The sequence below is a fragment of the Euprymna scolopes genome, chromosome 20 (genome assembly GCF_053919585.1).
Source record: "Euprymna scolopes isolate OS-2025 chromosome 20, ASM5391958v1, whole genome shotgun sequence".
NCBI classification, from domain to species: Eukaryota; Metazoa; Mollusca; class Cephalopoda; order Sepiida; family Sepiolidae; genus Euprymna; species Euprymna scolopes.
Window position 1 is genome coordinate 91,763,819 of NC_136501.1, and position 13,991 is coordinate 91,777,809.

The 13,991-nt window shown below is 29.9% G+C and overlaps 1 protein-coding gene and 1 pseudogene across 5 annotated transcripts in view; both read left to right on the forward strand.

Annotated features, from left to right (window-relative positions):
• LOC145241543 (exocyst complex component 1-like) overlaps positions 1 to 13,991 on the forward strand; it is a 128,817-nt gene that overhangs the window by 32,869 nt on the left and 81,957 nt on the right. For all 5 annotated transcript variants that reach the window (XM_080104604.1, XM_080104607.1, XM_080104606.1 and 2 more), the window contains 6 exons: positions 1,386 to 1,511; positions 2,869 to 2,970; positions 6,055 to 6,187; positions 9,468 to 9,577; positions 11,010 to 11,159; positions 12,909 to 13,011. In XM_080104604.1, the coding sequence (XP_079960730.1) occupies positions 1,386 to 1,511; positions 2,869 to 2,970; positions 6,055 to 6,187; positions 9,468 to 9,577; positions 11,010 to 11,159; positions 12,909 to 13,011 (724 nt within the window). The remainder of the gene's footprint in view (positions 1 to 1,385; positions 1,512 to 2,868; positions 2,971 to 6,054; positions 6,188 to 9,467; positions 9,578 to 11,009; positions 11,160 to 12,908; positions 13,012 to 13,991) is intronic.
• LOC145241914 (5S ribosomal RNA) lies at positions 122 to 240 on the forward strand (annotated as a pseudogene).

A 13,991-nucleotide genomic window follows, 5' to 3' on the forward strand; every position in this document is an offset into this window, starting at 1 on the left:
GCTTTGTTCATGGAATCTACGTTTAGGTTTAGACACAGATAAAGAGTGGGGGGAATTATTGATAGTGTTTAGAATTCCCTCCATATTAAGAAACAAAAATAAAGAAAAATATGTATGACATATATACAGTGTAATTCACATTGACACACCGGTTCCCATCAGATCACCGAAATTAAACAATGTTGAGCCTAGTTAGTACTAAAATGGGTGACCATTTTGGAATCTCAGGTGCTGTATGTGCTCTCCGCTTATCCCGTCATTGTTTCCAGTTGTCTAGCACTTCTCCTTGCGACTGGACTCAAGCAGTGCCGATTTAGGAGAGGTGTGGTTGGGCCTTGCACAACCCTTGTCTCACAATTACACATGCAGCTACTCCCATAGGGGGGTATTCATTCTCTTGAGACATTGTATGTACCTGTAATGGAACAAAAATGTATTCCAAAATCACATAAATTGATCAAGTAAACTAAGGAAATCAAATTTTATGAGGAAATGATGTCTCGCTCCACCATCTTGAATAAACAAAGTTAGATTACTCAGTTTGAATTTTCAAGACTTTTTTGTTTGTTTTTAGACTTGTAATAGCTACGATTTACCATTAGTTACTTAAAATCATAAAAAAATGTAATTTTCCATCGAAATAAAAGAACGGACAACTTGATAAATTTATGTGATGTTTGGAGAATTATTTTTTTCGTTCTGTGATGCGTACATAAAGATTTTTTCAGTGCTTGTTAAGATACAGTCGATAGATTGATTTTTTAAAAAAAATATCTCGTTTTAAGCAAAGGCAATATTACTTACTTAATTGTCATGCTGAAAATAGTAATATATCCAAAAATTATGAAAATTTGCGTAGAAAGCTAGTTAAAAGTAATTTTTATGGAAAATTGGGCAAAATCGCATTTTTCTTGAACGTTATAACACACAGGGGACATAACTCCGAAACGAGACTTTTTTTTTTTTACTAAAAACACAATAGCAGTTGTTCTACTTGATAAATTTTCATAATTTTCAGATGTATTACTATTTTCAACATGACAATTAAGTATGTAATATTGTTATTGCTTAAAACGATATATTTAAAAAATTGATTTGTTGACTAGATCTTGACAAGCATCGATTTTTTTTAATTTTAATTTTTTTTTATTTATTTTATTTTTTTTGTAAATTTAAAAAAAAAAATTTTTTTTATAGGGGGAATTCTGGACAATCACCACATTTTTTAAAATAGTGTATATATAATAGAAAGCAAAGACTCAAATCTATAATTTGTATAACTATTTTTTAAACAATATATAATAAAGTAATGTTAGCTATTATTCATCTGTAATTGTCAAACATTTCTTTAAAGAGGTTTACTATCATTTGTGATTTCTGTTTAGGAAAATATTCATTCTATCATGGGGTCAGAGGATCAAGTTTTAAACTTGATGCGTTTGTTAGACAGAGGAATCCAACAAGCAACCGAAGTAGAGTCCAAGTTGAATGGCTATGATGCCATTCTTAAGGTAAAGTGCACATTATTTCTATTCATCATTTGCAGTTTAATTTGGTGTTCACACAGCTCTTGATTGTTATATAAAATAAAATTGGACATCAAACTAGATCTGGTGCTACTAGCTTTCTGACCTAAAATGCATCAAATATTAATGTTTTTTTTCCCCCTTTCTCTGTGCAAAACTCAATCATGACCTGCAAAGCCAAAACTAAAAACAATTTTTCTCTTCAAAACAACTAAACTTCATGGATAAATATGTATATATGCAAAGAACTTAAAACCTTAAAACCTTTTGCAAAATGACTGGATTCGGTATTAAATAAGCTAAAAAGGTAAAATATTAGATTAAAAATAATCTTTTTTTGTAATTTTTTTCTTTTCTTTTTTCTTTTTCTTTTTTTTTTTTTTTTTTTTTGCTGTATAGTTGTGACTAGTTGTTTTATTTTATTTGAAATAATACCACTAAAAAATTTTCCTTTATCAAAAAATTTAAAAAGAACCCTTTATACAACAGCTAGAGCAAGAGACAAAGGCTCCCTGAACCCATAGACACTCGGCATAAAATAACTCAAATGGTTGACATGCCGTAAAACCTAACAAAACAAATAAACACATATGTTTATTTTATTTCAAATAATACTACTGGAAATTGTTATAGTCAGCTAACATACTTCCTAACTTCTGGCGTGACTGCTACCGAAAGTGGTGACGAGGCAAATCAGTTCCTTCGCTTTTTTTCTCTCACACCTATATCTCCCCTGTGCATATACTTTTTTTTTTTTATTACGTTTTTCCAATTTTTCTTTTTTGATTTAATAATCATTGAAAAGTTTTTTTCAGTGTCATTTTAATCAAGAATTATTGAAATTAATTTTATATTTTGAAAACTTATTGAAAACACTTTTTTAAATCTTTTTAAGTAATGAACTATTTAACTAATTGTGTTAATTTTTATTTTTTTATAATTTTATTAATTTTTATTGTATACTTTTCAATGATGTCCTTTTCTTATATTTTAATTCAATAAATCCCTTCACAATAGAAATACTGAAGAACAATAAAAGTGAACGAACTGATTTGCCTTGTCACTGCTTCCGGTCACGCTATGCCAGGAATTAGGGAATACGTTAGCTGACTATACCCCTGGAAATATTTTAGGTGCTACAGAATGACGGTCCCAAATTGCCTAAATAGGAATCAGAAGTTGGGATGAATGACGACAAAGATTGCCTGAATAGAAAATTATCAGGAGTAGCTGTTGTGCCTGGCAGTATAAATAGTTAAACTGTGTTTAGTTCCTTTGAAATAATATTTCTAACCATCCAATCATTTCCTGACTACAATTAATGAACTTTGTTTATTTTCAGAATGTCAAAGATCAGATGGAAGTAATGAAAGATAAAGACACGCTGATCAGTCGGAGAAATACAAACCATCAAAAACTACTTGAAGAATTGGACAATTTAGTTGTATGTAGCTTTGTCTTTTTTTGTGTTAGTGGTTTGATTTTATGATGGAAATTTGAATGGAAAAATTTGCTGAAATCTATGTCTATAAAAATTAAAAAATCTGTTATTCCATGTATTCTTTTAGAGAAGTATTTTCAGGATTATATGGTGTAAAAAGCATAAAAATGTTGTTTTTAATTTATTAGATTTTATTTTGATATTTCTGGCAGTCTTCTGCTGCTTGTCAAAAAATGAAACAAAAGGAATAAGATTAGCAAAAAAAAAAAAAAAGAAAAAAATTGATTAATAATATAAAATATAATAATTAAAAAGCAACATTGTTTTTATGCTTCTTACACCCCCTATGATCCTAAAAATAAAATTTTAAAGGTTACATTTCCAAACATCATTAACAATAGTTTTAGATATCTGTCCAAGTTACTATCGTAAGGAGAAAAATAGGCAGATTTTGGATGATTGAACTTATCATCCCCTCCTCTTAATATTGTCCTTCGCTCTTTAATAAAGTGCAATGTATATTTATTTATATGTAAATTAGTTCTCGCGCGAAAGAGCACGACACAAAATGTTTTAAATAATAAGAAGAATAGAATAACAATAACAAAGACTTTTGCTGGTGAGGACTACTATTGACCATAACCAGTTATGCAATCCTTTTGAAATTTTCATCTCAATTTTTCTCGTTATGTACTGAATATTTGTTAATGAAACCTATATGAAATATGTTCCTTATTAAATTTTAAAGATTTCCTATTCTAAAAGAAGTTTAAAAAAATTTAATCTAAAAAAGTTATTTTAAAGTTTTTGTTAAAAAAAATCAGATTTTCTCATTATTCAGACCTGTATTACAAAGAGGGGGGTTGCAAAAAAATGAGTTGTGGTGTGAGGAGAAATACAAACTGAAATAGAGAGAAGGAGAGTTTTAAAATATAATCTTAAAAAGATACAAGTTAGAAAAGTATTTCATCCAAGGCATGAAAATTTTTAAACAGATTTTTTTACTATAGGCTTTAAAAATAAAGGTACAAGATTCAATTTGAAATTTATTTATCTTCAAAGTGCACTTTTATAAATTTTACAAAGTAAGGTATAAAAATTTAATTTAAATTGAATCAAAAAATTACCTTGGATTTATTTTATGTGATGTACATTTTGTTGCACTTAAAAACATTATCTTTCATCTAGCAATTAATGATATAAATATAAAATTTTCAATGATTTTTTTTTAAAGTGCAACAAAATGTACATTACATAAAATAAATCCAAGGTAATTTTTTGATTCAATTTAAATTAAATTTTTATACCTTACTTTGTAAAATTTATAAAAGTGCACTTTGAAGATAAATAAATTTCAATTTGAATCTTGTACCTTTATTTTTAAAGCCTATAGTAAAAACATTTTGTTTAACAATTTTCATGCCTTGGATGAAATGCTTTTCTAACTTGTATATATATATGGCACAATCACATTGACACACCAGTTCTCACAAAATAACCAAAGTTAGGCAACGATGGGTCTGGCCAGTACCAGATGGCTTATCTTGGCATTGTTTCCAGTTGAACTTATATATACTTGCAACTAGAATTAAAACAGTACTGATTCAGAGGAGGGTTGGTTGTAGATTTTGCAACTCTTACCACAATAATTTCACACACAGGCATCCTTCAGTGGATATCTATAGTCTGACAAGACTGAACGGAACCGTTTAAATATATATATATAACTAAAGATTTTAATCTACACATTTGCTATTATTATTATTAGTAGTAGTAGTAGTATTTCTGTATTATGTTTTTCTTTTTACTGTAAAACAAATCAATCTAATAACCGATCAAATAACATTCTTTGACAGAAGTCACAGAATAGTTCACCCCTTCCTCCAAATTCCCATGTTAAGAATGGTTTTCTATGAAATCATTTTAATAGGGAAAGAAGGATTTTATAAAGTATTCTCTTTTTACACTGCCTTCTTATTATGCATACAAATCAACTATTTTCCATTTATGAAAAAATTCAAATAACATTAAGAACGGACCTTGCAAACCAGCTTTGTTCATAAAGAAATATAAATCTTTGTGTTTCATAACTTTCAATCAATTACAAAGAAAACATTTGAGAAAAATATGTAGAGAGATTTACTTGTGCGATATACGCCCACCACCACCACCACCACCACCTACTCCAGTGTACATTTTACATTTTGCAAAAATAAATACGGACATTACACAGGGTTTTACAATAAAGAATTTTTCTTCAAGCAACAAATCTCTGAATATTGAGAAAGTTCCAAAGAATTGGAATCAGGAATTTAGAACAGAATCAGCAGTTGTATTGGAATCGGAAAAAATTTTGGAATCTTCCCATCACAAAACGTCATGAAACAACAAATAAGAAAGATGAGGATAATAGTCTGCAATAAATAAAATTAATGAATTATGGTAAATCAGTTCCTTCACTTTTATTGTTCTTTCAGTATTTCTATTGTGAAGTTATTTATTGAAATAAAATATAGAAGGACGTTATTGAAAAGTATACAATAAAAATTAACAAAATTATAAGAAGATAAAAATAACGCAATTAGTCTTTTGTGATAGTCATCTGTAAGAATTCCTTTGGCGGCAGAAAATCAACGCCAACTATTTTGGGAATATTATGTATTGGATACGTTTTATTTTATGATGTTTGAATTTTGTTATTTTGATTTCAATAATTTTATTTCTTATTTTGATTTCAATAATTTTATTATTTTGATTTCAATAATTTTATTTTTTATACTTTTATAAACATATATTTATATATATTCAACAAAAAATTACAATTTTAAAACAAAAAAAATTTTTATAATTTCATAAACATATTTCTTATGAAATTTCAAATAAAAGAAAAACTTATTTTTTAAATTTTGTTGTCAGATGTGAAAATAAAGACTAATTGTACTGTTTTGTCTCCCTTTTGAACATCAACATTTTTTTTGCATTGTGATAGTTTTCTATGGCTTCTCTATATACATATTACATGCAATGCTTCAAGCAAACTATATCTCGTTATTCAATTTATTTTTCTGTTATTTATTTGTGTTATAGAGCAAGTTGGATTTAGACATCAAACACACCCGCGCTCTAATAGAAGGCGATTTACAGAGTCAAGCTGGCATCAATGATTGTACAGCTGCTGCCGAAGCTCTGCAGAAATGTGTCCACACTGATATTCACCCAGGTGAGCATATCAATTGAAGCGTGTACAAACATGCAAAAACATTTGAACACCTCAAGCTAATTGCTTTCTCCATTTAATCTTATATAACTGTGGTGATGATGTGATACTATCAACGTTCCCCTCGCCTAAATGTTAGGAAATAAAAACAAATATAACAAAAAAAAGAAATAAGTTTAGCAGCAGAACAATGGAAAAGAAGTTATTCACACAGGTACATAAAAGAAAGCTGGGTACTTGTACAGTTTAATCAAGACAATAAAAAACGAAAATATCGAAAAAAAGGTTATATTGTACGTATCCGTTTTGAACTGAAGATCTCAGAAAAAAAAATTCACTTAATTTGATTGAGTAGTTTTTTTTAGTTTTTTTTACATCGGAAAAACATGTTTTTATGAGAGCGTGTTGAAAGCAGACATCTTGGATTTCTTTAAAAATTTTTGTTTGAATTTTAGAACACGCCATGGGGAGATAACTCAATTTAAAGCACCGACACTCCCTCCCCATCTTTAATACTAGCTTTTCTTCCTAAAAATCGAACCTTTTGCTTGGTATCATAACAAATTGCTTTTACGCTGTAAAACCAAAACTACTTGATGAAATTAAGTGAAATTTTTTTTCGGAGAACTTCATTCCATAACGGATACGTACAATTTAAACTTTTTTCTATATTTTCATTTTTTAATGTCTTGATTAAAGTACCGAAAACTGAACTAGAATTGTTAATCAAGGTGTGGCAGGGATGGACACAAAGGACAGAACAAAATGTCGGTCAATATATTTTAAGAGTTAGTTTTAGGTGTGGCAGTCTGGTTTTTGTGACAGTCTTGGGTTTGCCACAGTTGACAACAGTTACAGTTGTGGCAAGTTCTGAATTGGACACAATTAAAAGCAGTTTGTGGTTCAGAGCAGTTGCAGATATGAATTGATTGACAAACTGACAAGCATAGCCTCTGCAGACAACTATGATGTGGACATTAGTCTATCCCCCCCCCCAAACTCAACAACCGCCAATCTGAGAGACAACAACATGGTGAAAAGATAAGATGAAAGAAAAGAAATCCACAGCACCCAACATTGGGGTCGACGATGGTTGTGAAATAAGGGACCAAATGGTTTTATCACGATGGTTTAGTGGCTGGTAAAGAAGCAGGAGCACACAAACTAAGAATCCTTTAGATATAAGACTAATTGTACAAATTTAGGCGCTGTTGGGGTTTGAAGGTGGTGGAATAAAAGATTTTTTTGCTTGGGTTTTGAACGCAACCTCATTCACATGTGATTTTGTTGTTGAAGACTAAAGAAAGGACTGCGGATGCTTATGCGAAGAGTGAACGTCTTTGTTATGGGAGAAAAAAACAAAAAATCCATTTCAGTGTGTGTTTTCTTTTCAACTCAATATACATGACTGAAATAGAAATTAATTGCCTAAATATATCTTTCAGTTTTCAGTTGTAAATTATAAATAATTATTTGGTAATACATATCTTTCTCTCTCTCTCTCTCTCTCATATATATATATATATATATATATATATATATATATATATATAGAGAGAGAGAGAGAGAGAAAATTTGAATGCCTACTAGACACTATCCTTGAGTTTTGATTGAGTTGTAGACGTCAAATTGGTGGCCCTCCTGATGGACCACCAATTCGGTATTACCTCCACTTTTATTTGGGAGAAAGTAGTGTAGTATCTGTTTAAACATGTACTAGGTGGCATTTTAGTGTTGTACGTTGGTGGTGCATAAAAAAAAAAACTTGCTGCAGACAAGATGTTCGACCAAAAGAAGCAAGGGGAGAGAGGCACGGAAAAAATTGGAAATATCTTTGATCGTGAGTTAGGCTACCCAGAAATTTTGTTTGAAATAAGTACCTCATTAAATGGGTTCATGCCGAGAGCAACATACTTGAGAAAGCTAATGTTCATAGGTGGTCTACAGATAAGCCCTCTTGAGTGGACATTTTCTAGGTGTTATCTCTAGTGAACATTCGAGTGGTCCTTCTGGGTGGTCGAATGGAGATGACTGAGATCAAGACTGGATGTCTAGGATTTCTGGTCAAAGGTGCATATTCCAGATGGAAAGGAGAGTACAGTTGGGGCTAGCTTTCTGGCCATGGAACAGTCAGTTTTTCTGGAGGTTGAGAGTCAGTTGAATCTGTGCTTCTCCTCAGGGCTTTTAACTTAAAGATGATCTTCATTGGACTTATGTTTTGATTTGATTGAGCAAAGATCTTTCAGCAACAAGTCTGTTGTTCAGAAAATATGTAGCATTTGTAACCTCCCTGAAAATAAACCTCTGTTATTTTTTAAAGTTTAGAGTTGTGATTTTATTTTAAGGGAGAATTCATTTGCTGTACCACTGATCGAATCGAACAACAAATATGACCAGCACAACGATCGGAACGATCATGGTCTGTGCAGTGGACGCTTTCAGACTTGTTCATAGTTGTTCTGTGATCATAATACCATAATTAGGGATTATCTTCTTTTTTATGAGGGAGTGGTACTGATATACTACCAAAAAGATGTAACCTCTGATTGCATATTTTTGCTAGTGCATATAAGCATTCCACTATGTGCTCCCCGTTCGGTAATAATCGCTGACCCTAACACTGTTTCTATGGTCTTCTTCTCTTTCATCTTCTGTCCATGTCATTGTCTCTCACATTGGCAGTAGCTGAGGGGGCACACATGGGTTCACAAGTATAAAAATAAACGATGCAAGAGAAACGAAGGACTAACACAATCTGTACATATCGGTTGAACTTTGAATGTGTGTGTGACACTATTGTGAAAAGGACCATCTGAACGCTAAGGTCCACATCTATGGCTTTTATTGAGACCATGTTTGGTAGTTTCCATTGGCTCATCTCGATCTGCTATGAGCTACAACCTGTGTTCAACTTCCATAAACTGTAAATTGTCCTCAACTGTCGCAAGTTCAAAACTGTCCCTAAATTCACTGCCATTCCTAAAACTGTCCGTAAACTAACCCTAAACATATGACCTGTATGACTGAATCTTTTGTCCCAGTCACCTGCCACACCTTGATTAACAATTGTATTTCAACTTTGTTTGTATGCATTGGTAAACAACTTCCCACCATTGTTTTTTTTTTTTAAGCTCACTTCCTGTAATCTTTGTTTTGTTGATCAACTTTTTTTTGTCCCCCCCACCCCCACTCCCTAACACTTCGAGGTGGAGAAGACATTGATAGTATTACATAAGTAGATTATTTAAAAACTTCATTTTTCATTTGTGTGCTTCTGTTTCAGCTTTGCAGAAGATGGCGGCCGTTGAAGAACAGCAGAAACGTTTTGAAAAATACACAAATCAATTTGCAAAGAGACTTGCTCACCATTTAAACTGTTTATTTATACAGCAGGTCTGTTATTTCTTTCACATTCTTTCTTTTTGAACATTTCTAGAATTATCTTTCTAATATAGAGGGTGCTCACTAGAAATATGTGAAATTTGTCGAACAGTAATTTAATTTTTACAAATTAATAAATTTTATGAAGTATAGAAATTGAAAAAGTGAATAAACCAAATGCAATAAAATTTCAACAAAATAGAATTTACAACTTCAAATTTCACGCTTTTAGTAACATACATGAAAAAATTGAAATTGCTTAAAATATCTCAATGACATTTTTTATTTTAATTTAAATTTATTTTTTATTTGTTTTTATTTATTCATTTTTATTTATATTCTCATTTTTTAATTATACTTATTTTTTATCTATTTTTTATTTAAATTTTCATATTTTTAATTTTTATATTTTTTTAATTAAAAATTTTTAAAAATTTGTTTTTAATTTAATAGTTTTTTAATTTCATATTTTGTTCATTTATTTTTGTTTTAATGAAAAAAAATTATTTGTAATTTTTTTTAATTTAATATTTTTAATGTCAAATGTTTTTAGTTTTATATTTTTGTTCATTTTAATTTTTGTTTTAATTTAAAAATTCAAAAAAAAATTTTTTAATTTTTGTTTTTAATTAAAAAAATTCTTTAATTTTATTTTTTAAGTTTACATTTTATTATTTTTTTTTTAACTTATCAATAATGCAATCACTAATCATCATTTTGGTCTTTAGTAACTATTGAAACGTATTTGTGCAGTCAATTTTTCGTCAGCCAGAAAGCAAAACTCGTACACTCGTTTTTGCATAACAATATAAAACATTTATTTTCTGGTTCGTCATTATTGTGTCATAAATGCATGCGACTAACCAAGGATGGAGAGAAAGAGTGGAATGGGGTGTGTAGATTAGAGCCACACTTGTGCAGTGTTGATTTCTCAACTGATTGTGGCTTCTGTCTCTTTTTCCTTTTTCTCTGCTATATATGTGACTTACTTTATTTGTAGCCGCCTCACCTTTGATAAGTGAGTGCGTCAAGTAGTTGACCTTTCACCCTGGTAATCTCAATTTGACAACTTGATGTCATCCTTCAGTGTGTTTGCCACTGGCTGTCATGTGTGTGTTTGCGTGTGTGCACCTCAACCGCTACACATTCACTCCATAGCATTCATTCATGTCTTTAATTTAACAACTCTTTAAATCATCAGCATACAGCATCTCGTTGGTAACGTTTTCAAAACACAAATAAGAAACTAACGAAAATTAAAATTCATCGTTAGCAATGGAAAATCAAGTTTTTGTAATAGACCTTCAGTTCCGTCGCTCCATGATATGACCTTTATTAAATAACACTATATTATAACATAAAAATTTTTTATTTCTTACTTTAATAATTTGTATCATTTCTTTTTTTTTTTTTTTTTCATGTTTTGTTTCTTGTCTTGTTGTAGGGGAATGAGATGGGCGAGACTCTGAGCCGCTGTGCTAATGATTTGAGACTGCCCCAGCACCGTTCCAGCCACAGTGATTTGATGCCATATGCAGACCTCATGCTTTGGTTGAAAGGAGCAAATTATGAAAGTTTTCTTAAACTCTCTAAAGTAAGTGCAAATATATATATATTTTTTGTATTATGTATTTGTATTTCACTTTTTCTTGGAAACTACCGGGCCAATTTGGCTGAAACATTTGTGCCTATTTTTCGCTGCTAAAAACGATTCTTTTTATTGCTTTTATTTGTTTTTGTTTTGTTTAAAACTTAATTTTTCATTGCTTGCATTAATGATGGAATGATAAATACTCTTTGATTTTACACTACCAATAAAACTAAAATCTATAGATAGTGTATTTTTATGTTTTATGTGAAAGCTACTGTATATTTTAAAATTTAAAAAGAATTGGAATCTGAGTCATCAAAATCTGGAATTTAGGAAAGAACCAGTAATTGTATCCGTATCTCAAAAAATATTGGAATCGTCCCATCACATTAGATTCCAATATTTTTTTGATGCATGGGTTGAATTGAATTTTTTTTTTTTTTTTTTGAGGGGGGGGGGGGGGTCCTATAAACACTGCAATAATGAAGTGTTTTAATCTTTATGTTTCTGCTAACTTTAAACGCCTTTTTATCAACATTTTGTTTATGAGAGCCTTTTTGATTCCAAAGGGGGAAAAAAAAATCTTTCCATTTTCTAAGGAATATGTTTTTGTCTCTGAGGAGTTGTTTAGTGAGTTTCCAATATTAAATGAAACACTTGTAAGACATACTTCATAAAAAATCTGAATAAAATATTATAATTGATAGGTAAATACATCTGGTTTTGGAATGTTAACTAACAACATATATATATATATATATATATAATATTAAATAAAGCTAATAAAGACTATATCTATCCATTTTACCTTTTTTCGTTATTAATCTGATGATATAATAAAGGTATATGTAACTGTTATTCCTCATCTTTTATTTAATAGAATATATATATAGTTTATTCTAGCCATGCAGTTAGAGCTAGTTTATTCTTATACTTTGTCACTATGTGTGAGTTTGTTTTCTATGGACTCAGAAATGGCTGGGCTGATTTTGTTTTAAATTTCACGCAAATGTACCTTTTGGGTCCGAGTGTGTTCTTAGATAGGTTTTGTATAGGAATGCATCTGATAAGTACCGATTATTGAAAAAATCCAAAATAAAGAAGGAAGAGTTCGATTTTAAACAAAGTTAACACCCTTATAAAGCCTAACATCACAAGTGCATTTGAGAAGTTTTATCACCGCATTAGCTGAAGAGTTTGGGATATAAAATCAACAGTAGGTTTTTTGATAAGGCAGGTGTGCATTTGAAATGAATGTTTGTTGACAGCACAATTGAACCATGATGCTTGACTTTTGCATTTTAAGCTTTAATTCAAGACATTATAAAAATTTAATTTTATGCAATGAATAGTAGGTTGTTTACAGTGCAATGTAGACTACAATGCTACTGCGAAGAGACGTGTAGAGCTTCCTTCAGGTGCATGCCAACTGAAGCAGGTGAACCATCGATTTAATTGAAAAATGGCCAATTTCAACAATAAATGTGTGGTGTGAAACATTTGTTGATTCTCAGTCAATCCCGAGCAACGTTGGTCACCCTGTTAGTAGTGTGCATGTATATATATATATATATATATATATATATATATATATATATATATATATATATATATATATATATATATAGATGTACTAGGAATTTTGATAAGGAAACAGAGTTCATTGTTGCACTACACTCTTATCACAATATTATCGTTTTTTGTTTTTTTTTTGTGTTTTTTTTTTTAATTTTTTACATTTTATCTCTTTAGGTTTATACAGAATCACTTAGTAAATTATATAATAAAGAGATTCAAGATTTTCTCGAATGTGCTCGCCAGAGATTGATTGGGAAAGGAGACAAAGGAAAACTGAGTAAGTTTTGTTTATTATTTTAATTGTTTTATTTCTTAGGAATATTCTAACTTAGGAATAAAAATAAGTTTTTTTTTTATGAAAATTGCTCAACTATAATTGTAACATTAGCATGTGTGTGTGTGTGTGTATATATATATATATATATATATATATAAACGAAATTAATTTTAAAATATTTGTAGCTTATTTATTTAAAAACTATATGTTAATATTTCAAAGATGTACGATAGTTCCATTTATATGGATTGACCTTTTACCATTTAAAAGGCGGTTAAGAATCCATTCAAATTCTCAACGGCTCATGAAATTAAAACAAATCTAAAAATGAACTTCAAAATTACTCGCTACTAACCTCCATCCACTTAATGTCGGAAGAATGCATTTGGCAAAAATCATGTTGCCAAATGTATTTTTCCAGCATTTCAAAAACAACACCACAGGTAACAGCATGCGGACGTTTCATTACCTTTTTTCTTTTTTCTAACTTAACATCATGGCAAGGAAAAAATAAAATTCTAGTCGAGGAGTATAATTCCAAAATATATTGATTTTAAACAAGTAAATGTTTAAGAGGTGGATGTAGTTTGCTTGAAGCATTGTATAGTATGTAGTTAAATGAAATGTGTAGAAGGTAAGGAAAAGATACAAACTGAAATATGCAGAGGTAATGGAAAGATACAACCTGAAGCAGGAGTGGAAAATGAATTCACAAATACTATATATTGGAAAATATAGAATGAGTCATTTATTTAATAAGGGTATATATATACATTTAGTTTGGGGATATCATAATTTAGGTATTTAAATTTTATGATTTGAAAATGTTAAAATTTCAAATATAGAAAATTTTTATATGCAAAACACAGAATACAGTTTAATAAGTATATTTCCTTAACCCATGAGTTTTTGGTGTTTATTCATTTCCTCAGGAAAAATTTTAGCAAATATGAGGAGAGAAATAAACATCGAAAACTCAT